This window comes from Gymnoscopelus microlampas, assembly GCF_963454915.1.
Source record: "Gymnoscopelus microlampas genome assembly, chromosome: 19".
NCBI classification, from domain to species: Eukaryota; Metazoa; Chordata; class Actinopteri; order Myctophiformes; family Myctophidae; genus Gymnoscopelus; species Gymnoscopelus microlampas.
Window position 1 is genome coordinate 33,701,229 of NC_139956.1, and position 23,766 is coordinate 33,724,994.

A 23,766-nucleotide genomic window follows, 5' to 3' on the forward strand; every position below is an offset into this window, starting at 1 on the left:
TCCAGCAAGCAGACCTCACCCTGGTACTACTGCAAACATTTGAGTCTCTGGCTGAGCAGACAGGTGATAGTAGTGAGAAATCAAGCAAACACCTTCAAAATAAAAGCATCTCAAAAGCACCTCACAGAAACATAGAATTAACATAAATGCAATGCACCTGTGACCTGTGACCTGACACACAAAATCAAATACCAAAATAAAAGCACAGTGCCTTGGGGTCATTTACACTACAATTCAAGGCAGGTGTCACACAGAAGGCAAGTCTAGTCAAGACTAGTACTACTTGTATGCCACAATTAGCTTTAACAAGTAGATTTTAAAATAACAAGACGCAGAGGTTGGGTTAGGCTGCCTGGGTCGTTTGTCTGCAGTACCCCGGCGGCCTTGGGTCTCGAACTTTGTCTGCTTGTGCCCTCTGCGCCAGATAGGGCCAGAGCCCTGGCAGCGTAAACGAGCTTAGTGAATCAGGCCTAATGTTATTTCAACTGAAAAACCTTTCACTTGTTTGCAATCATGTTACTTCAGCATGCTTTAACTTACAGACTCCATTTAAACTTTAAAAGGTTGAGGTATATTATGACTTCCATTGCAGTGTTTAACTTTTTGATCACTTTTATACATTTGAAGCTATCCCACTTCAAAGCACATGTGGATCTCACAGTCTTTTCAGCTTTTCCAATACACACTAATGGTGTTTGCAAGAAGGGAGAGAGAGGGACACAAGAGGAATGACCCATGTTTTCGTAAAGTCACTGTGGCCACAATTCTTACACTACAGATATGTTTTTTATATCACCAAGTTCACACAGGTCTGCTCTCCGATTTAATTGAAAGAGCTGTGTGTTGCATACATTTTGAGTTAAGACCATTATTATCAACCCATGTCCCTCTGCACTGTAGCAATTACAGTAGTACACCTGGTGATGGTGAACACAATCAGAGATACCAAGTCAAAGAGAGCACTGTTTGGGAACAGTTTGTACTTTTTCGTATCATTTTTTGTCTTTAAGTGAGCCCACATTGTTTCCTCAGGAACAATATATTCTAGTTATTTATCATTGTAGGTCATTTCATGATCCACTGTAGGTCATGAAAATGACCTACAATGGGATGAATAGTTTCTAATGTACTGGTGATACTGTGTAGTGTGATTGACACATTACAGGACACACACAACATTATTTTCATATGAAAGTATTGATAATGCATGTTAAGCCCTGCCTCTACAGCTGCCTCTGCTCAGATGGGTGTTGTGAAAGATTACGTAGTGGCATGCGTTGGCACAGAGGGTGGCACAGCACGGTGTATAAAACTTAACAACCGGGCAATGGATTTAGAGAAGGGGGGGAGGGGATTAGGAGGACAGTCATGGGGGCTTCTCTAGTCATACAAATGTTTTCATACTTGACATTGTTCTCTCTCTTCTCTTCTTTGTCTTCCTCATCTTACTCTTCTTGTGAGTTACAGGCACCGTTTAATCTCAACAGCATTTACAAGCCTGGGGACATGGTTCTGGGTGCCGTGTTTGATATCCACCTCTACTCTGTCTTCCCTGATCTGTCTTTCACCTCCGAGCAACAGGACCCCATTTGTTATGGGTGAGTATCACAAATACAATAGCAAAGCAGGAGAACAGGGACCTTTGTGATGTATGGTTCCATAGGATTTGTTGACACTGTACATTTCTACAAATATACATATGCAAGGATACAGTGACATCTTTGTGTGTTAGTCTCAACATTGACGGGTTCAGGCTCGCCCAGACCATGGCTTTTGCCGTCGCAGAGATCAACAGAAACCCCAGCCTGCTACCCAATGTCACTCTGGGGTATATTCTCTATGATACCTGTTACACGCCCGGAGTTGCATTCCGTGCAGCGTTGTCATTGGTCAGTGGGAGAGAGGAGCAGATTCAACTGGATGAGAGCTGTGTTGGGTCTCCTCCAGTGCTCGGAATTGTGGGTGATCACTCATCACATTCGATTGCCTTCTCTAGTGTATTAGGTCCGTACAGAGTGCCCCTGGTAAGTTAATTAGGTGAGCCCCTTTTTACCATCACCTACTGTATTTGATACACTGCACATTGCTTAATTTTGGTTATTTGTTTTTTTTTAATCAAATATATTATATGATGTACAATTTATATCATATTTTTAAAGCCTGAAAGACAACACATGCAGGCAGAGCATGTGAGTGCGGAGCAGGCATATTTTGGTTTTCATGCAATGCATCTTGTGTTCCAGATTTCATTCACCCTGGGCCTGAGAGTAAGAATTCTAAGGGCACATAATGTCTTTGTATATAACTGGGGTTGGGGAGTAAGCTATTTGGTGTAATATTCAGAATGTTTTACGTATTGACATTCAGTGTAAAACATTAAACCTGTGCAAACCCCCCAAAACAGTACACACACTCTCTTCAGTGCCTTTTAGGAGGCCTGACCACACGGCCATAACGACTGTATTTAACAGTTACAGGGAACGGGGGAAGGGCCAGGGGTTATGGGTTGGGGGCCCACGACGAGGCTTCGCTGGTGCAGGGGTAAAAACGGACGGACGGCATGGGACAGGGGTCGTTACATGTTAAAATGTGCACACGTCGCATGTCCCTGGTTCTGTAAATGGATTTTTTTTGTCATTGACATCTCAGACAAGATGTTTATTTGTGTGTCATCATCAGTCAATCAAAGGTTACGATTTGACACAGAACTATTGCTGAGGGAAAGAGAGAGAGAGAGAGAGAGAGAGAGAGAGAGAGAGAGAGAGAGAAAAGAGGGGCCCTAGTTTCGCCGGTGCCTTACCCATTCCCTAAACTTCTTTGCCATTTTTTACTATATTTAAAAACATTTTCAAATAGTTCAAATATCCAATCTACAAGCTCACAACGTGTCAATGTAGATCGGCTAGTTGAACTATTTGAAAATGTTTTTAAAAATAGTAAAACAATGGCGAAGAAGTTTAAGGCACCAGCGAAAACATGGCCCAGTGAGAGAGAGCATGCAAAAGCTAAATTATGTTACACAAGCTCTTGCACCGAGTGCCGCACTATGAGCTTGTAGATCTGCTATTTTTGAAAAATCATGAAAAGTTGTGCAAATATTTGAATTTTTTGTCTTTGAATTTGTAACTCAAATCTTTGCTTCTGGGGGTTTCTGGAACTAAATATTTTGCCACAAATGTTCACGATTTTTCAAAGATAGCAGATCTACAAGCTCATAGCATGGCACTCGGTGCCGCTCAATGGCTTAAATAAAAATAAAAAGTTGTATAGTACAGAACAGATGTTTTGTGTCTTTTTCAGATAAGTTACTATTCCATGTGCTCCTGTCTGAGCGACCGGAAGCAGTACCCTTCCTTCTTCAGAACAATACCAAGTAACACCGTCCAGGTACATGTTCCACACATTTGACCTCTAGTGAGGGTAATTGATATTGCATATCACCTCATTTGCTTATATGTATTACTGCTGGGTCCTAAGGTCTCTGTTGACAGCATCAGAAGATAATTATTAGACCTTTTCGTTGTGGAATCTGTGTTGGAGATTCATTGATTTAGATCAGAAATTCAGTGGCCAAAGGTCAAGGATTTGAATGAACTACTTTAAGCACATATCCCTCCATCCTTATCCAATCAGGTGCAAGCTATGCTCCAGATTATGAGACGGTTCGGGTGGACCTGGGCAGGAATTGTGTTTTGCGATGATGTCTATGGCCACGATGTAGCCCAAATCTTCCAGTCTGAGCTGGCCCAGTCTGGTTGGGGTTGTCTGGCTTATTTTGAGGTTCTGCCCTGGGACAGTGACCCTGCTGAACTACAGAGGATTGTCTCTGTGATGAAGAAATCCACAGCTCGTGTGGTCGTCGCAGTTGAATATGGGATCCGTGTGATTAAACTCATGGACGAGGTCGGGGTTGTGATCCATGTTAATTTAAGAACTCATGATTCTAAGGAGTCTGAAATGAGTAATATTGAAGTGAAGACATCCTTTCGTTTGTAAAAAATCGATTGCTATTTAATTGCAAGCATTTTGTTTAATTGCTAAGCAACTTAATTGTGATTCAATTCATTGTTATTAGTATTATTATTACCATTATTGTTGCTGTTGTTGTCTTTGTTGATCACAATCAACAGGTGGTAAAGCAAAAGGTGACAGGTCTACAGTGGATAGCATCTGTAGCCTGGATAACAGACCCAAAGCTCCAGACCCCTCGCTACCTGCCGTACCTGAGAGGCACCCTGAGTATTGCCCTCCGTCGTGGAGAGATATCAGGCCTCAAGGACTTCTTGTTGAAAATTCATCCTCAAAGTGACCTCGTCAACAGCCATGAAAATATCCTAGTGAGTCTTTTGTTTAATTTCAAGGTCCAAGGTGATCGTCTATATTGTTACATCTTGTGTACAGGTACATGAGATTGAAGAATAGTTTTGTTTGGCTCCTCGGACATTGACTGTGTTTACATGAACGATATTTCTTCATTCATAATTCTGATCAGAAATTTCAACTTAACGGTTTACATTGTATAAAAAAAGTTAACCTCGTTTACATGCCTCAAAGCATTTAATCAGAGTATAACTGTTGACATTTGGCACTAAGTGGTTCTGCCTGTTTTTCTTTCTGTAAATTCTCTTCATGGACCCACGGTGCCATGTCATTATTCCGACAGCCCACTATTCCGACTACCCGTTAGTCCAACTAGCCCTGTTATAACTAACCGTATCCCTAACCTCACACTAACCTAATGGTTGGAATAATGGGATGTCGGAATTATGAGCTGACCACTGTGTCCTCAGCTATTTCTGTTTCTGCTCTTCTTTCTTATTGAGCAAATGACACACTCGAAAGTATTCTACAAAGGGAATATGCTGTGCTATATGCTGCCTATGATATCATTCTATAACTTTAATTTGACATCATTGTATATAAATGTCAAAAGGTTTATACACTCTACTCTCAACTAGAATGAAAATTCCTTCCGATCAGAGACCGCATCGGAATAATTCTCTTCCAAGTGACATGTTTACAATAGGTATTTTATTCTGATTGAGCTGTCGTTCTGAATATTAATGAGGGTCCATGTAAACATAGTCATTGTAGCAGCATAGGAACAGCGATACAGACAACATGATAGAAAAAACATGTACAAGCTCACAACACGTTTGCGTCACATTGTGAGCTTGTAGATCGGCTTGTTTGGTTGAAATTTTCTGAAATGTTTGAAGTGAAACATTGGATCCATTGGAACACAGGTTTTCCAATTGATCTCAGCTTTGGACTTATGTGGTTTACACCTGACAAAGATTATTCTGGTTCTTAACTGTCCACAGCCCTCCTTTGAAACACTGACCACTGAAATGGTACTATATTATAATGAGCATAAGGACCAACTATATGAAGACACACACACACACACGCACACACACACACACACACGCACACGCGCACGCACGCACGCACGCACGCACACACACACACACACCCTCTTCTTCTCTTTCTCCTTTCGGGAAACAACAGAAATGATGGAGCTTACAACAAAACTAATTTTATCCACTTTTTTTACACACAACAAAACTGCTTCTGATACGGCTGGAGGGAAGGTCAAATCCGCTGATGCGTGCGTCTGTCCGCGAGATAAACAGCATTTTAATCTACAATTTGAATCTGACGACTGTTTTTAATTATTCACATGATACTGTATTTCTGTTTAATTATCAATTTTGTTTCTTCAGGTGAGGCGGTTTTGGGAGCACACATTTCAGTGTAAATTTGCACCCCTTCCATCAGAGTGGGTGGATGCTGGTGGAAGGGTGTGTACTGGACAAGAGGACCTAGCAACAGCAGAAACTACCCTGTTGGATGTGTCTAACCTACGGGCAGAGTATAATGTGTACAAGGCTGTGTATGCTCTGGCCCATGCCCTCCATGACATGTTGCAGTGTGTGCCAGGAAGAGGGCCTTTCAATGGGCACAGCTGTGCCAGTTTGCAGACAATACAGCCATGGCAGGTGTGATATTAATATACGGTTCACTAGAGTTTCTTGTTGGATTTAATTTTGAATAACAACATAATGATATAATAAAAAAAATATATATTATTACATTGTTACAAAGCATGAAAGATTGACATACTAATAAACTGTATAAATAATGTTCTAGTGATGTATAAATTGATGCATGAAAATACTTATCTGCAGGAAATGTTTACCAATGTTTCACTTTTTGTATGTATTCTGTGCTGGGACACAGAATTATTATTATTACAATTATTATAATGATAATATTAAGTCTCTTGCGCTTCATAATTTTGTTCATCACCATTTCCAGCTCGTGTGGTACCTGGCAAAGATCAACTTCACTACATCATTTGGTGATATTGTATCATTTGATGAGAATGGTGATTCTTTACCAATCTGTGATATATTGAACTGGGCGTGGCTCCCTGATGGAAGCACGCAGTTTCACAATGTAGGTGTGTTCAAGAAGTCAGCCTCCGCAGATGAAGAACTCATCCTTGATGAAGACAGAATCTTCTGGAACTTTGAAACCAAAAAGGTCACTTTGGCTTTATAAAATAATTTATGTTGTTAATGTTAATCACGATGTGAATATAATTTCGTTTGAACTGAAATTGATCACTGTTTCTTTCCTCGGTAGCCTCCTCGGTCAGTGTGCAGCGAGAGCTGTTCCCCTGGAACCCGTGTGGCCAGAAGGAAAGGAGAACCTGTCTGCTGCTTTGACTGCATCGCTTGTTCTGAGGGAGAGATGAGCAATGAGACTGGTTGGTTTACATTATGTGTGTACATTATGCTATCTTTAGGCTGATACTGTACTTGTCTGTCCCTTTAACCTTCCCTTCTTTGTTAGACTCTACAGAGTGCACCAGTTGTCCAGAGGAGCTCTTTTCCAGCCCCCAGCGTGACCACTGTGTACCAAAGAGCGTTGAGTTCCTCTCCTACCATGAGGCCCTGGGTATCTCCTTGACAGCCATCTCATTGCTAGGCACACTTATCTGTGCCATTGTCCTGGGAATCTTCGTCTATCATCGAGACACACCCATGGTGCGCGCCAACAACTCAGAACTCAGCTTTCAACTTTTGCTGTCACTCAAACTGTGTTTCTTGTGCTCACTTCTGTTCATTGGCCGTCCCAGCCTCACCACTTGTCAGCTGAGGCATGCAGTATTTGGGATCAGCTTTGTGCTGTGTGTCTCGTGTATCCTGGTAAAAACTATGGTGGTAATAGCCGTGTTCAAGGCCTCCAAGCCTGGCGGTGCAGACATTATGAAGTTTTTTGGTGTTATGCAGCAGAGAGGAACAGTTCTGGCTCTTACTTCTATCCAGGTAATAATCTGCATAGCCTGGCTTGTGTCTGCCTCTCCAACTCCGCATAAAAACACACAATATCAAAGTGATATGATAGTTTATGAGTGTGATGTGGGATCAACAGTTGGTTTTGCAGTCTTACTAGGTTATATTGGTTTACTGGCACTCCTCAGCTTCGTCCTAGCATTCATGGCAAGGAATCTTCCAGACAACTTCAATGAAGCCAAGTTAATCACTTTCAGCATGTTGATCTTCTGTGCCGTGTGGATAGCCTTCATCCCAGCATATATCAGCTCGCCAGGCAAATATGCAGATGTAGTGGAGGTATTTGCCATTTTAGCATCTAGTTCTGGCCTTGTGTTTGCACTGTTTGGACCAAAGTGTTTTATAATCCTTTTGAAACCTGAGAGAAACACCAAGAAGTCCATCATGGGTCATGGTGCCACCAAGACGTAGAAGCATTAATTAATACATTTTCTGTACTATTTTATAACAATTACGTATAAGGATATATTTGATTGCTGATCACCTTGTTGGTAATAGATTCAGTTTTATACTAGATTAAACTACATCCAGTCAGAGATGCAAACATTTGTTATCTATCAATATTGATGAAACGTTGATTACTCTCCCTCAAAGACTGAGCTTGGTGATTTTAGACCTACAGTACATAGACAAGAAAAATGTGCAGCTCATCATTCTCTGTGAGTCAAAATAAAAGGCAAATTATTTATAGGTTTTGAATTGGAAATTTACCTGTTAGCTGCATTAGTTTTGAAGGCCTCCGGTTTCAATGGGTTAAAGCTGCTTTGTGTGATATTTTCATGATCAAAAGGTAAGAAAAATATATTCTCTTTTGAAGGCCATTCATGCAGATTTTTCTAAAGCATGTCTTCAACTGCTGGTCTAACTCTACGCTCCCTTGTTGCTCACCCCTCCCATAGCCTTGCTTCCCACTATGGCATTATTCAGTGCAGGAAAATCACTTAATTCTGCAAAGACTCCATATAGGAGGTGTAGGTGTCAATGTCATCAACATGTTTATGGACATTTCTTTCCAGTGTGACAGAAAGCAGACACTGATGTAAACACCTTCTCACATTAACTCATTTGCAAGTTAATTGTTTTTCCCAGTTATAACCAGTGGGACCAATCATGCAGTATACAGTAGGTCCTTGTAATGAGACCACCCCTATACTAATATACTAATTCATACAAATTAAGTATTCATCCAGGTTCAGGATAGTGCAGGCTACCAGTGCCACCCCAACTTCCCCAAATTTGATTATTTGAAGTGTCCAAAGGCAGAGGACTTTTATGTTTTTGTATTTTTTTCATCCAAGGTAAAAGTATGACAGTGTCAGTCTGTGGTGCAACATGTATTCTTGTGTAAAGATGGGACAGGAAGTTGCTGTCATATAATGAAGAGAGAGCTTTGTGCTGCTCTGTTTGGAAAAACACACTATACTTGTTAGTAATAAGTCATACAACAGGTAGTTCCGACCAAGCAATATGATTGGTTGAAAAAGGCTCTCTAGCCATGCTCAAACAAGCATGGCAGCACACCTATAGCCGTTCTCGTTTTTTGGGCGGATTTTGTTACTTTTTTTTAAACTTTATTTTGGTTTTAGGGTTAGGTTTAGGGTTAGGTTAGGGTTATGTTATTTAATTCTTATTTTTGCCTGATTTGACCGATTTATTATCAAAAGATGAATAATAAAAAAAATCGATTGGGTGGGCCAGCTTTCTATGTGGGCCCGCCCACCCGTGGCTACGCCCCTGAATGATAGCAGAAGGGTGAAATCACCCCTCAAGGGTCTCTGCCAGAAATATCCGCCCACACAGAGCCGCACCTCCTGCTGAATGCTACTAATCAACATATAAAAATCAGCTGTGCTGATCAGGAGTCTTGACAGAGCAGAGCCGGCTAAGTGGCTAGGCTACCAGTTTGCAGTAGTAGCAGGGCTGCCAACACTCCTGGATCCTGCATGAGTCTCCTGGTTTTTGACCACATCTCCTGACACTCCCCTGGATCGTAATTTCTTCTGGTTTTCTCCTGGATTTGGTATCAAACTCCCAAAATTCACCAGAACACAGGAAATTACATCTATGTTCAAAAGTTTCTGGGGGGGAACCCCCAGACCTCCCGGTTCGGGGGTGTGGTCAGTGCATGCCAGTGCATACCGAGATATTAATGAATGGTTATTAATAAAGATGGGTCTTACATTACTTCAGTCATCAAATACATTTTTGTAGGCCTACTTTTTTATTGGATGAAATTGTACCCATTATTTTCCAATGCTAGTAAAGCAAGTCTGATAAAAGTATCAAACTCACAAAATTCACCAAAACACAGGAAATTACATCTACTCATCGTTAAAATTGGGGGGAGGACCCCCAGACCCCCCGCTAGCCACGCCCCCAACCAATCTCCTGGATTCTGACAGGCCAATGTTGGCAGCCCTGGTAGTAGTAGTAGTAGCTAAATGTGGCATTGATTTCTTTTTCTTTTTTCTATCGAATATCTTAATAACGATGAGATTGAGCTGACAGTTTAGTTTTGTTTCTCTGTGTTCAGTTTGGGAAAAGTTGTCTAGCGCACAGCCATCTCAATATTTGGTCTGAGTAAACAAGGACTCTGTCTCTGTCAGACCCCATCATGTATTTACAGGATAACAAGAGATAACACTTGCAAAAAGGTTGTTATTTTGAAAGCGAAAGCCCCCACATATGAATACATTTTATATGTTTTATTTTGATGGTAATTATTGTATAATCACAATATTACACTCGATGGTGGCTTTACTGTGATTGGCACTTCAGTGACGCTTGCGGAACTCGGCTCCACCTCATCCTGACCGCATCACTGTCATGTCAATAATCACGATAACGCACACACGCTGGTGTAATATTGCTTATTGAAAATGTGACATCCTATTCTTCTTGCAGTGAGTGGTTTTGAATGTTTAAAATGGTAAATTGTGCATTTATATAGCCCCTTTATCCAAAGCACTTTACAGTGTGCATTACATTCACCCATTCACACACTAATTCACACACCAATGGCAGAGAAAACCATGCAAGGCACCATCCTGCTCATCAGGAGAAGTTAGGGGTTCAGGGCTCAAGGACACTTCAGTAACATGGGGAGCCAGGGATCGAACCGGGAACCTTCCGATTCCCAAGCAGCCGCTCTACCCAGATGCGGTCTTTGCTATAGGCATAGGCAAAGAAATCCTGCGTGAAAATGCAACAACAAGACCGCTTAACTAATTTAGAAGCTTTACTTCATTTCACTGAGGCCCCCTCTCAGTTCATACTGCAATGGTCTATTCCATAGGCCGCCGCCCACCGGCCAATTGCAAGGCGAGCTGCCCAGAAAGTCACCTTGTCAATTAAATTAAGTCCCCTGTATGCAAATGACATCCTGCACATCATTCTACATTCATTCAAACTCTCATAGCATGATGCCAACGTATGAGGCTTGGGGACTGGCAACACACCCTGGTGCACACGCGCACGCGCGCACACACACACACACACACACACACACACACACACACACACACACACACACACACACACACACACACACACACACACACACACACACACACACACACACACACACACACACACACACACACACACACACACACACACACGTTTTTTAATTGACCCGGGCCTTAGAGACCATTTAAAGGTTGAAACTGTACAATAACACCAATTAAATATCACATGGGTCAGTGCCTTGTTAAATAAGCTATATTCTGATTCAATATTTTATTTGAAGATATTGTCAATTTAACTCCTTTAATATAGATGCCAAATTTCCCTATAATGATGTGACATGTAGAGTAGAATAATGTAACTTTATATGAAAACGTTACAAAATCATTCACTGTTAATTCACAGTAAATATCATCTCGGAATTCAGTCATTATAGAGGTGAGTGGAATCTGTGGAAGTTGAGGGTTTAATGTTGAGTTATTGCACAATATGTTGCTTTGTGGGAGTGTAAAATATTTGTGTTTGAGGTACTGTTAAATTTATTGGCATTTTGTTCAAAACAAACCCCTCATGCAACTAGATGCCAATCTTGGTTTGGACTATGAAAAATCTGACATATCCGTCTTGATCACATAACTATAGAGATAATGTGTGCTGATTTGCGTGATGTTTGGACAAAATCTAAACAGCAATTTCGCGTCAACACTCTCTGTACCCGTAGCGTGAAGCCTTAGTTAAACATAAACTGCTTCACTGTCGGGAGCGAATCTCGGACATGATTATCCTCTAGTTTGAGTGGTTCAAAGACAGTGAGTTAATAACACAGTCTTTCCGTAGGCAACAAGCCGAGTGTTCAATCACCCCATCGGGGCACTCACAAACACACCGGGCCTTAATACCACCACTTTTACTGAACCATATCCATTCATATTCTGAAGCCTTGCGTAAAATAGATGCATGATAGTAAGCCTACAATACTTACTACTAACTAGAATAATGTGTTTCTACCTGTCATTGCAGGGGATCCGGGATCCCCAGGGGTCCTTGAGGGGGTTCCAGGGGGTCCCCAGCAAAATGTGTTAAACAGAATCAAAATCAGCTTAACTACTTTTACCCCACATATTTCAGGAAAAGCAAGGTCTCATGCACACCTGATTAGCTCAGAGACAGGTGCGTACTGTAGGTACTGTAGGGATCAGACGTATATAATGAAATAAAAAACAACCTGCACACCGTCTACACAATGCACTTTAAAATGAAGCTGTTAACATGTTATCAATGTCTGCTTTATGTCACACTGAAAAGGAGAGTCCATGAACGTGTTGATGACATTGTTACCTACAGTATGCATTATAGAATGGTCTTTGCACAAGTGCTTTTCTTGCACTGAATGACTAGACCTACCATAGTTGGAAGCAAGGCTATGGGAGGGTTGAGCAACACGGGAGCTTAAGAGTTTAGCCGGCAGTTGAAAGTATGCTTTAAACAAATCTACAGAGACGTGCAGAGAGATTTGGAGAGGCAGGGGCTGGAATTTCAAAAGGGCACATGCACGGACAAATGCACGCGCGCGCAGCGCGCGTGCATGTGTCCCCCTGCGCGCGCGAAGCGCGCGCGAAATTTTGCGGATATTCGTCGGATTCGGGTACTTTTTTACCCGTTTTTTGTTACTTTATTTCGGTTTTAGGGTTAGGGGTAGGGTTAGGTTAGGGTTATAGATATATAATAAAAAAATAAAAAAAAACTTTTTTTAATAATGTTTTTTGGTGGCTTTGGATAAAACATTGGTGGCTATAGCCACCGAAGCCCCCGCCTAACGACGCCACTTATTCTTCTGTATAATGAGTACTTTTACTTAAGTAAAGAAATTGAGTACTTTTCCCACCACTGCTGCTGTGCTGACACAGAGAGAGAGAGAGAGAGAGAGGTAGAGAGAGATATATATAGGCCCCTGCTTGACAAGTAATTTCAAATTAACAGCTATATATATTTTATTTTTTTGTCCATACATACCTAATCTGTCTCAAACAATTGGTCCGTGTTCTGCGTGCATTCACTGCGTTCAGTTGTGCACTCATTTAGGTTTCGATTGTGTATAATAGACTTCGTTTGCCGGGAGGTATCGCGCACCCAAAAAATAGCCGATCTACAAGCTCACAATGCCTGGCGTTGCGACGCGTTGTGAGCTTGTAAATCAACTATAATTCTGCGCGAGCACTGCATGGCACGGGGCTCAATTAAGTAAGCTTTACTGCAGGTGCGAGGCCAACGGGCGCAGGGGTTTCTACACAGTTTACAGTCAGAGGAGACAAGGGCACTTTTTACCGACAGACAAAAGGGCAGGGGCTCAAGCCCCCTTTGATGTCTATGTGTGCACGTGCATGCAAATCTACATGGATGGCAATTGGCCGTCACATCCACATTGGTTGGTAGTGTTACAGTATGAAACCTTTGTGCAGAGTTGTTGTTTTCAAGCCTTTTAACCATGAAAATATCACACAAAGCAGCTTTAACCCTTTGAAACCAGAGGCCTTCAAAAATAATGTTGTTGGACAGCATAGGGCTTGTTTTCTCTGCCTAGTATCACCTTTCTAGGCGCCAATGCCCTGGCACAGTTGTAGCCTATGAGAAGGCCAACTTTACAACTCAGGAGTGTTGGTATTTCATCTGTGATAGCTGAGAGATGACTCCAGTGTTTGGCTGTTTCACAGGTTGGTATGTGCTCCCGGTTGACAGGTATACAGTCTTTTGTGTATGCTGAAGGGAGGTCGATGTGTACTGAGGAGCTATAGCCCCTCACACGGACACCTGTTACTTTTTCACTATGCATAACTGTATTCTCTCCCAACACAGTGGTTAGTTTTAGCTTAACTGGGAAACGATCCATTTGCAACTCACTGCTCACCTCCTGATCAATAAAAGCAGTGTCACTTTGTGTGTCTAAGAAGGCATATACAAGTTTTTCCTTGTTTGGATTTTGGACAGATGACACCCATACCGGCACAATCATTGAAGTGCTAGCAGACTGTCCTTCTCTGGTGATCTTGTGAGACAGAGCTGATGCAATGTCATCTGTATCCTGTTCTGCTGAATTATCCTTCTGCACAGGTTTGTCTCCATTTGGTTTTTTAACATAGTTATTGTCATGAAGACAGGTGGGATGTTTCCCCTTGCATGTATCACAACTGTGACGGCGGCGACATTCTTTTGCACTATGTCCCGCTTTTGTGCATCCATAACATAGTCTATTGTCCTTTATATATGTCCTTCGGTCCTCAAGGGACTTTTCCATGAAGTTGGGGCACTTATAGAGCTGATGATTACTGTCCTTGCATAACATGCATGGGGCACCTTTGGTTGGCATTTCTTTGTCACTGTCTACAGTTGCCTGAGTACTGTAAACATTTACCGTGTTCCTTTTTATATCCTTTGGGTCCCTTTTATCCTTGGGTGAGTCATAAGAGCGAAGAGCATAGATAGAAGTAACTGGGTTACATGCAATCTCTGCTTCGACTGACATAAATGCAGCAAAAACATGGAAACTGGGGAATTCTTTACTTTCCATGAGGGCCTTAGTGACCTGCCGATTCCATTGTGACACTAACCAATCTGGCAACTTCTGTACTAATTTTTGGTTTTCTTCAGAGTCACTCAGTATGTCCAAACCTTTAACATATGGCATAGCCTGTAGGCAAGCATTCAGAAAATCTGAAAAGTTCCTTATTCCTTCTGCATCTTTAGCATTTATTTTTGGTCAATTTGTTAGCTTGTCCCTAAATGCTTTCTGAATGACAAAAGCCTGGCCGTATCGCTGATTAAGTTTGGTCCAAGCATCTTGATAAGCATCTTCATCGCTTCGGTAGAATATGCCTTCAAGACATTTATGAGCTGGGCCACTAACATATTTCTTTAGATAGTATAGTTTGTCTGCAGAAGAAATGCCCTTTCTATCTATAAGCGACATAAAGGAGGCCTTCCACTCAATGAATCGAAGGGGTTCACCATTAAAGACTGTGGGCTCAGGCATGGGAAGTCTATTAAATGCTATGCTGTCCTGTACAGCTTGTGCCAGATAAGACACATCAGTGAGAGGAGGTTGTGTGGCCACATTGCTGGACTGCATGGCATTAGGGGGTATGAAAGGCTGACTATCAGGGTCCAGCTTAACAGACTGGATTTGGGGCTGCATAGAGGAAGGAAAGACAGAGCGCTGGATATCAGGCTCACCCTTAACAGACTGAATGTGGGGCTTTACATTAGAAGAGAATGTGGGGCGCTGGCTCTCGGGGTCACACTTAACAGATTGGTTGTCCGTTTCCCTTTGTACCTCTCTGTTATAGACCTCAAACCTGGCTCGTGCTGCCGCCAAGTCCCTTTCCTTTTGTAGGGTTTCCAATTCAGGCTCCTGTAACTGCAATTGCTCCTTTAGATTCCTTATTCTTTCCTTTTGTTTTCTTTCCTCTGATAATGCTTTACATTCAGCTTCCTTTGTTGCTACCTCAGCGGCTGCTTCTGCGCGTTTGGTTGCCATACATACGGAAGCAGAGTGATGACTGGCAATAGAAAGTGCTACTGAGGGTGGCACAGAGGTTGGCTTAACTTTTGCCTGTGTCACAGAGGGAAGCTTAACATTTGGTTGTGCCACAGAGGGAAGCTTAACATTTGGTTGTGCCACAGAGGGAAGGCCCCTATTTGAAGGTGCTGCAGAGTGATGGCTTTTATTTGAAGATATCACAGAGTGATTACTTCTATGTGAAGATGCCACAGAGTGATTGCTAACATACACTTGTGACGCAGTTGAACCATAAATAGAGCGGGCATATTCACAATCCAATAGCCCACGAAGCCGTCCATTGACACCCTCTGCATCATAATCTCCATCAACCTCTGTTATCTAACTATATAAATGGCGACCGACTTCCGCACCCTCGGTGCGGACACCCCACAGCTCTGTTATCGAATAAACAACGCACCGCCAGACCACATGTCGCCAACTGACTCGCCACGGCGGCCGCGCTGAATTTACGCGTCGCGTAGGGGACATCTCATTGCTCACTACACCTTTTCCACCGCGCAACATAATTAATTCTACTCACCAAATGTCGGACAAAACGGAAGGGGAGGCAGCTTCGTACCGTTTACCGTGCGCACGACCTAATCACCACAACAGCAGGCAGCCGATGCGGGTTTTTTTTCCTTTTTTTCCAACATTTTTTTTTGGTCACCATTTTCTCCAGGAACCATTTCTGGTGTAACGCCACCGCCAGCATGCGCTGGGGTGATGTCATCATTATGCAACCCGGAAGTACAAATACCAAGGACACGTCACTGATGTCAGTCGGGTTGCCAAGTTCAGGTTGGCATGCCAGGTTCTCTAAAAACAAGCGCCAGAAACAAGCAACCACCTTCATGAAAAAAAAAAAAACACCGAAGGGGTCCGCCATGTTCCAGGGGGGTCCCCGCGCGTCCCAACACTCCACAGGGGGTCCGTCGACCAGCAGGGGGTCCGCGGGGGTCCCCCTCAAACATCAAAAATATATTTTTTTCAATTTTCTTTTATTTATTTTTTTTACTTTTCCACAGTTTTACTCCAGCAATTTCAGTACCCCAATATACACGCGGCCACGCTGGGCCCCGTGCGCGGCTGAGGTTGAGGGGGGCGTAGCCCCCCGAAACTCTAGTCCTATCATATATAATATTGGTGATATCCTTAGTTACAGCTTCACATGCATCAATTTTACGTCTTAGTTCAGTTGATGGTGTGATCTGATCTCTTATTTCCATATAGGTCCTCGTGACTACATTTTGTGCTTTTTCAAGAGGGTCTAAGAGGGATGTCAGATGGGTTTCTGTTATGTTTGTTTTAAGCTCTTGTCTTGTCTTACGGGCCACAATCTTCCACTGTTCATACAGGGTAATTAGTCTTTTTTCTTTCTTACTCAACTCCTCTTGTTGGTAAGCATGCATTTTTTCTGTTGGAACTCGTTGACGTTCAGAATGGCGAGGTTCCTTTGTGGCCTCTAGTACACGACTCTGCAGATCAGCCATTAATTTCTCTTTCTCTTCAATTTTTTCTTTTAATTCACTTCTTAGTGCAAAGTTTTCTGTTTCATTTTGGAGATTGTCTTTATGTTCTTCAATCTCCTTCTGGAGAGTTATAATCTGTTTCTCCATATTTGTACTCCAAGACAAGGCTTGTGTCCTCCTTTTGAATGACTTTAGGATGTTACCTTCAGATGTCTTTGACCATCACATCAACTTCAACTGTCTGCTGCCCGTGTAGGATGAGTGCCGTTGAACCGTGGAATCCCCTTGGTTGTGCAACAGGATCGCTGAAGAGATGAGGGTCGAAGCTTTTACTGTAGCGTCCCCGCCCAAAGATGGTCTTTTACTGGTGGTTTAGATGAGGTTTATTTTAAAACCAACAACGTAAAAGCTGTCACAAAACAAACAAACAAACAATTGGACATTAAACATTTTCAAATTACAAAAACAATCATTCACATTGAGCAACACTATTACAAAACAGACCTTGCTTAGACAAATAAAATACATGACAAAATACAACACACTTTAAACAAATGAAAATATACCTTGTGCCCATTTAGGCAGGGGGCTAAACCTTTACTGTCCAGCAAGCAGATCTCACCCTGGTACTGCTGCAAACATTTGAGTCTCTGGCTGAGCAGACAGGTGATAGTAGTGAGAAATCAAGCAAACACCTTCAAAATAAAAGCATCTCAAAAGCACCTCACAGAAACATAGAATTAACATAAATGCAATGCACCTGTGACCTGTGACCTGACACACAAAATCAAATACCAAAATAAAAGCACAGTGCCGTGGGGTCATTTACACTACAATTCAAGGCAGGTGTCACACAGAAGGCAAGTCTAGTCAAGACTAGTACTACTTGTATGCCACAATTAGCTTTAACAAGTAGATTTTAAAATAACAAGACGCAGAGGTTGGGTTAGGCTGCCTGGGTCGTTTGTCTGCAGTACCCCGGCGGCCTTGGGTCTCGAACTTTGTCTGCTTGTGCCCTCTGCGCCAGATAGGGCCAGAGCCCTGGCAGCGTAAACGAGCTTAGTGAATCAGGCCTAATGTTGTATTTCAACTGAAAAACCTTTCACTTGTTTGCAATCATGTTACTTCAGCATTTAAACTTTAAAAGGTTGAGGTATATTATGACTTCCATTGCAGTGTTTAACTTTTTGATCACTTTTATACATTTGAAGCTATCCCACTTCAAAGCACATGTGGATCTCACAGTCTTTTCAGCTTTTCCAATACACACTAATGGTGTTTGCAAGAAGGGAGAGAGAGGGACACAAGAGGAATGACCCATGTTTTCGTAAAGTCACTGTGGCCACAATTCTTACACTACAGATATGTTTTTTATATCACCAAGTTCACACAGGTCTGCTCTCCGATTTAATTGAAAGAGCTGTGTGTTGCATACATTTTGAGTTAAGACCATTATTATCAACCCATGTCCCTCTGCACTGTAGCAATTACAGTAGTTCACCTGGTGATGGTGAACACAATCAGAGATACCAAGTCAAAGAGAGCACTGCTTGGGAACAGTTTGTACTTTTTCGTATCATTTTTTGTCTTTAAGTGAGCCCACATTGTTTCCTCAGGAACAATATATTCTAGTTATTTATCATTGTAGGTCATTTCATGATCCACTGTAGGTCATGAAAATGACCTACAATGGGATGAATAGTTTCTAATGTACTGGTGATACTGTGTAGTGTGATTGACACATTACAGGACACACACAACATTATTTTCATATGAAAGTATTGATAATGTATGTTAAGCCCTGCCTCTACAGCTGCCTCTGCTCAGATGGGTGTTGTGAAAGATTACGTAGTGGCATGCGTTGGCACAGAGGGTGGCACAGCATGGTGTATAAAACTTAACAACCGGACAATGGATTTAGAGAAGGGGGGAGGGGATTAGGAGGACAGTCATGAGGGCTTCTGTAGTCATACAAATGTTTTCATACTTGACATTGTTCTCTCTCTTCTCTTCTTTGTCTTCCTCATCTTCCTCTTCTTGTGAGTTACAGGCACCGTTTAATCTCAACAGCATTTACAAGCCTGGGGACATGGTTCTGGGTGCCGTGTTTGATATCCACCTCTACTCTGTCTTCCCTGATCTGTCTTTCACCTCCGAGCAACAGGACCCCATTTGTTATGGGTGAGTATCACAAATACAATAGCAAAGCAAGAGAACAGCGACCTTGCTGTGATGTATGGTTACAGTGACATCTTTGTGTGTTAGTCTCAACATTGACGGGTTCAGGCTCGCCCAGACCATGGCTTTTGCCGTCGCAGAGATCAACAGAAACCCCAGCCTGCTACCCAATGTCACTCTGGGGTATATTCTCTATGATACCTGTTACACGCCCGGAGTTGCATTCCGTGCAGCGTTGTCATTGGTCAGTGGGAGAGAGGAGCAGATTCAACTGGATGAGAGCTGTGTTGGCTCTCCTCCAGTGCTCGGAATTGTGGGTGATCACTCATCACATTCGATTGCCTTCTCTAGTGTATTAGGTCCGTACAGAGTGCCCCTGGTAAGTTAATTAGGTGAGCCCCTTTTTACCATCACCTACTGTATTTGATACACTGCACATTGCTTAATTTTTAATTTTTTTTATTTTTTTATCAAATATATTATATGATGTACAATTTATATCATATTTTTAAAGCCTGAAAGACAACACATGCAGGCAGAGCATGTGAGTGCGGAGCAGGCATATTTTGGTTTTCATGCAATGCATCTTGTGTTCCAGATTTGAGTCACCCTGGGCCTGAGAGTAAGACTTCTAAGGGCACATAATGTCTTTGTATATTACAGGGGTTGGGGAGTAAGCTATTTAGTGTAATATTCAGAATGTTTTACATATTGACATTCAGTGTAAAACATTAAACCTGTGCAACCCCCCCAAAACAGTACACACACTCTCTTCAGTGCCTTTTAGGAGGCCTGACCACGCGGCCATAACGACTGTATTTAACAGTTACAGGGAACGGGGGAAGAACTATTGCTGAGGGAAAGAGAGAGAGAGATACAGATAGAGAGAGAGAGAGAGAGAGAGAGAGAGAGAGAGAGAGAGAGAGAGAGAGAGAGAGAGAGAAGAGAGAGAAAGGGCCCTGTTTCGCTGGTGCCTTACCCATTCCCTAAACTTCTTTGCCATTTTTTACTATATTTAAAAACATTTTCAAATAGTTCAAATAGCCAATCTACAAGCTCACAACGTGTCAATGTAGATCGGCTAGAAGTTTAAGGCACCAGCGAAAACATGGCAGAGAGAGAGCGCGCGCAAAAGCTAAATTATGTTACACAAGCTCTTGGATGGCATGCATCCAAGTTATCCAAGGATGCAGTCAGTAATGTGTATTTTGTGTTAGTTTGTTTGGAGCAGTGAGTCAGGTGTTTAGCAGAGAGGGGGTAAATGTAGTCGAGAGGTGAGTGGCGTTGAGCAGAGTGACAGGTTGAGTGGAGCATGAGAACAGCCTCGCCATGTCGTCATTCCACTCACATGCTTTGCTTGAATGAGCTTGTAGATCTGCTATTTTTGAAAAATCATGAAAAGTTGTGCAAATATTTGATTTTTTTGTCTTTGAATTTGTAACTCAAATCTTTGCTTCCGGGGGTTTCTGCAACTAAATATTTTATACATGTTCGCTTTAAAAAATATATAATCCAAGATTTTGCCACAAATGTTCACGATTTTTCAAAGATAGCAGATCTACAAGCTCATAGCACGGCACTCTGTGCCGCTTAATGGCTTAAATAAAAATAAGAAGTTTTATAGTACAGAACAGATGTTTTGTGTCTTTTTCAGATAAGTTACTATTCCATGTGCTCCTGTCTGAGCGACCGGAAACAGTACCCTTCCTTCTTCAGAACAATACCAAGTAACACCATCCAGGTGAATTTCTACGTACATGTTCCACACACTTGACAAATACCTCTCTCTAGTGAGGGTAATTGATATTGCATATCACCTCCCGCTTTTGTGTATTACTGCTGGGTCCTAAGGTCTCTGTTGACAGCATCAGAAGACAATTATTAGACCTTTTCGTTGTGGAATCTGTGTAGGAGATTCACTGATTTAGATCAGAAATTCAGTGGCCAAAGGTCAAGGATTTACTACTATGTGAATGAACTTGTTTAAGCACATATCCCTCCATCCTTATCCAATCAGGTGCAAGCTATGCTCCAGATTATGAGACGGTTCGGGTGGACCTGGGCAGGAATTGTGTTTTGCGATGATGTCTATGGCCACGATGTAGCCCAAATCTTCCAGTCTGAGCTGGCCCAGTCTGGTTGGGGTTGTCTGGCTTATTTTGAGGTTCTGCCCTGGGACAGTGACCCTGCTGAACTACAGAGGATTGTCTCTGTGATGAAGAAATCCACAGCTCGTGTGGTCGTCGCAGTTGAATATGGGATCCGTGTGATTAAACTCATGGACGAGGTTGGGATCCATGTTAATTTAAGAACTCATGATTCTAAGGAGTCTGAAATGAGTAATATTGAAGTGAAGACATCCTTTCGTTTGTAAAAAATCGATTGCTATTTAATTGCAAGCAATTTGTTTAATTGCAAAGCAATTTAATTGCGATTCAATTTATTATTATTAGTATTATTATTATCATTATTATTATCATTATTATTGTTGTTGTTTTTGTTGATCACAATCAACAGGTGGTAAAGCAAAAGGTGACAGGTCTACAGTGGATAGCATCTGTAGCCTGGATAACAGACCCAAAGCTCCAGACTCCTCGCTACCTGCCGTACCTGAGAGGCACCCTGAGTATTGCCCTCCGTCGTGGAGAGATATCAGGCCTCAAGGACTTCTTGTTGAAAATACATCCTCAAAATGACCTCGTCAACAGCCATGAAAATATCCTAGTGAGTCTTTTGTTTAATTTCAAGGTCCAAGGTGATCGTCTATATTGTTACATCTTGTGTACAGGTACATGAGATTGAAGAATAGTTTTGTTTGGCTCCTCGGACATTGACTGTGTTTACATGAACGATATTTCTTCATTCATAATTCTGATCAGAAATTCCAACTTAACGGTTTACATTGTATAAAAAAAGTGAACCTCGTTTACATGCCTCAAAGCATTTAATCAGAGTATAACTGTTGACATTTGGCACTAAGTGGTTCTGCCTGTTTTTCTTTCTGTAAATTCTCTTCATGGACCCACGGTGCCATGTCATTATGCCGACAGCCCACTATTCCGACTACCCGTTAGTCCAACTAGCCCTGTTATAACTAACCGTATCCCTAACCTCACACTAACCTAATGGTTGGAATAATGGGATGTCGGAATTATGAGCTGACCACTGTGTCCTCAGCTAATTCTGTTTCTGCTCTTCTTTCTTATTGAGCAAATTACACACTCGAAAGTATTTTACAAAGTGACTATGCTGTGCTATATGCTGCCTATGATATCATTCTATAACTTTAATTTGACATCATTGTATATAAATGTCAAAAGGTTTATACACTCTACTCTCAACTAGAAAGAAAATTCCTTCCGATCAGAGACCGCATCGGAATAATTCTCTTCCAAGTGTCGTGTTTAAAATATGTATTTTATTCTGATTGAGCTGTCGTTCTGAATATTAATGAGGGTCCATGTAAACATAGTCATTGTAGCAGCATAGGAACAGCGATACAGACAACATGATAGAAAAAACATGTGCAAGCTCACAACGCGTTTGCGTCACATTGTGAGCTTGTAGATCGGCTTGTTTGAAGTGAAAGTCAGGGTATGTGTGTCTGTGGGGGTTATTGGAGAGCTTGTGACTACATTGGATCCATTGGAACACAGGTTTTCCAATGGATCTCAGCTTTGGACTTATGTGGTTTACACCTGACAAAGATTATTCTGGTTCTTGACTGTCCACAGCCCTCCTTTGAAACACTGACCACTGAAATGGTACTATATTATAATGAGCATTAGTAAGGACCAACTATATGAAGACACACACACACACACACACACACACACACACACACACACACACACACACACACACACACACACACACACACACACACACACACACACACACACACACACACACAATTCAATTCAAAGGGCTTTATTGGCATGAGAAAACATACGTTTACATTGCCAAAGCAAAAAGCACAATACAACAATACAGCAATACAATCAAAATAAAAATGTACATTTGAAAGTCAGAATCTTCAATAGATCAATTTCTATGTACCAAGATCACTGGGTGCAGGTATAGTGCAGGAATATACACAATGATTAGTCTTTAGGGTGGTTGTGTTCCGTTCGATATCCTTCTCCTATCACAACAACTCACGAATCTTGCTGCTGTGTTTGCACATTGTTGTACTTCGCCCAGCAGATATGGGAGTTTTTTGTCGTTGGTCATGTTTTCAAAGTCTCTGTGTGTGGTTGTAATCTGTGGGAAGTATGTGTCTCTGATGTCTTGGTACAATGGACAGACGGTTAGGAAGTGTAGCTCGGTTTCCACTTCCTTTTGTGTGCAGTGGGTGCATAGTCTGTCTTCTCTCGGGATACAGGTCTGCCTGTGACGACCTTTCTCGATCGCAAGACTGTGCTCACTGAGTCTGTATCTAGTTAAGATTTTTCTTTGTTTTGGGTCGGTCACGGTGCTCAGGTATTCTGCCACTGTGTATTCTCTGTTTAGGGCCAGATAGCATTCTAGTTTACTCTGCTTTTGTGTTGCTTCTTTCCAATGTGTCAGGTAGTTTTCCTTTTGCTGTTTTATAATTTTGTTTGGTCCGATGGGTTTTCTATCTCGTGGCTCTGTTTGTGTTTGTGCCCGGAGTTCCATGGCCAGCTGGCTGAGGGGGCATCTCTCTAGAGTTTCGCTGTGTGTGAGTGCTTTGTTATGGAGTGCATTTAGG

The 23,766-nt window shown here is 42.0% G+C and overlaps 2 protein-coding genes across 2 annotated transcripts in view; both read left to right on the plus strand.

The window, feature by feature from the left end:
- The window catches only part of LOC311034481 (uncharacterized protein), a gene marked incomplete at both ends in the record, with an annotated part of 163,394 nt that overhangs the window by 27,505 nt on the left and 112,123 nt on the right, over positions 1-23,766 (plus strand). The window lies entirely within an intron of this gene.
- LOC311035100 (extracellular calcium-sensing receptor-like) lies at positions 1,507-7,889 on the plus strand (the record flags this gene model as incomplete). Its single annotated transcript, XM_084043181.1, has 9 exons — positions 1,507-1,598; positions 1,754-2,024; positions 2,244-2,267; positions 3,301-3,387; positions 3,634-3,903; positions 4,131-4,337; positions 6,322-6,549; positions 6,652-6,775; positions 6,862-7,889. 9 exons carry the CDS (start codon positions 1,507-1,509, stop codon positions 7,773-7,775), a joined length of 2,217 nt encoding a protein of 738 aa, XP_083899307.1. The 3' UTR covers positions 7,776-7,889.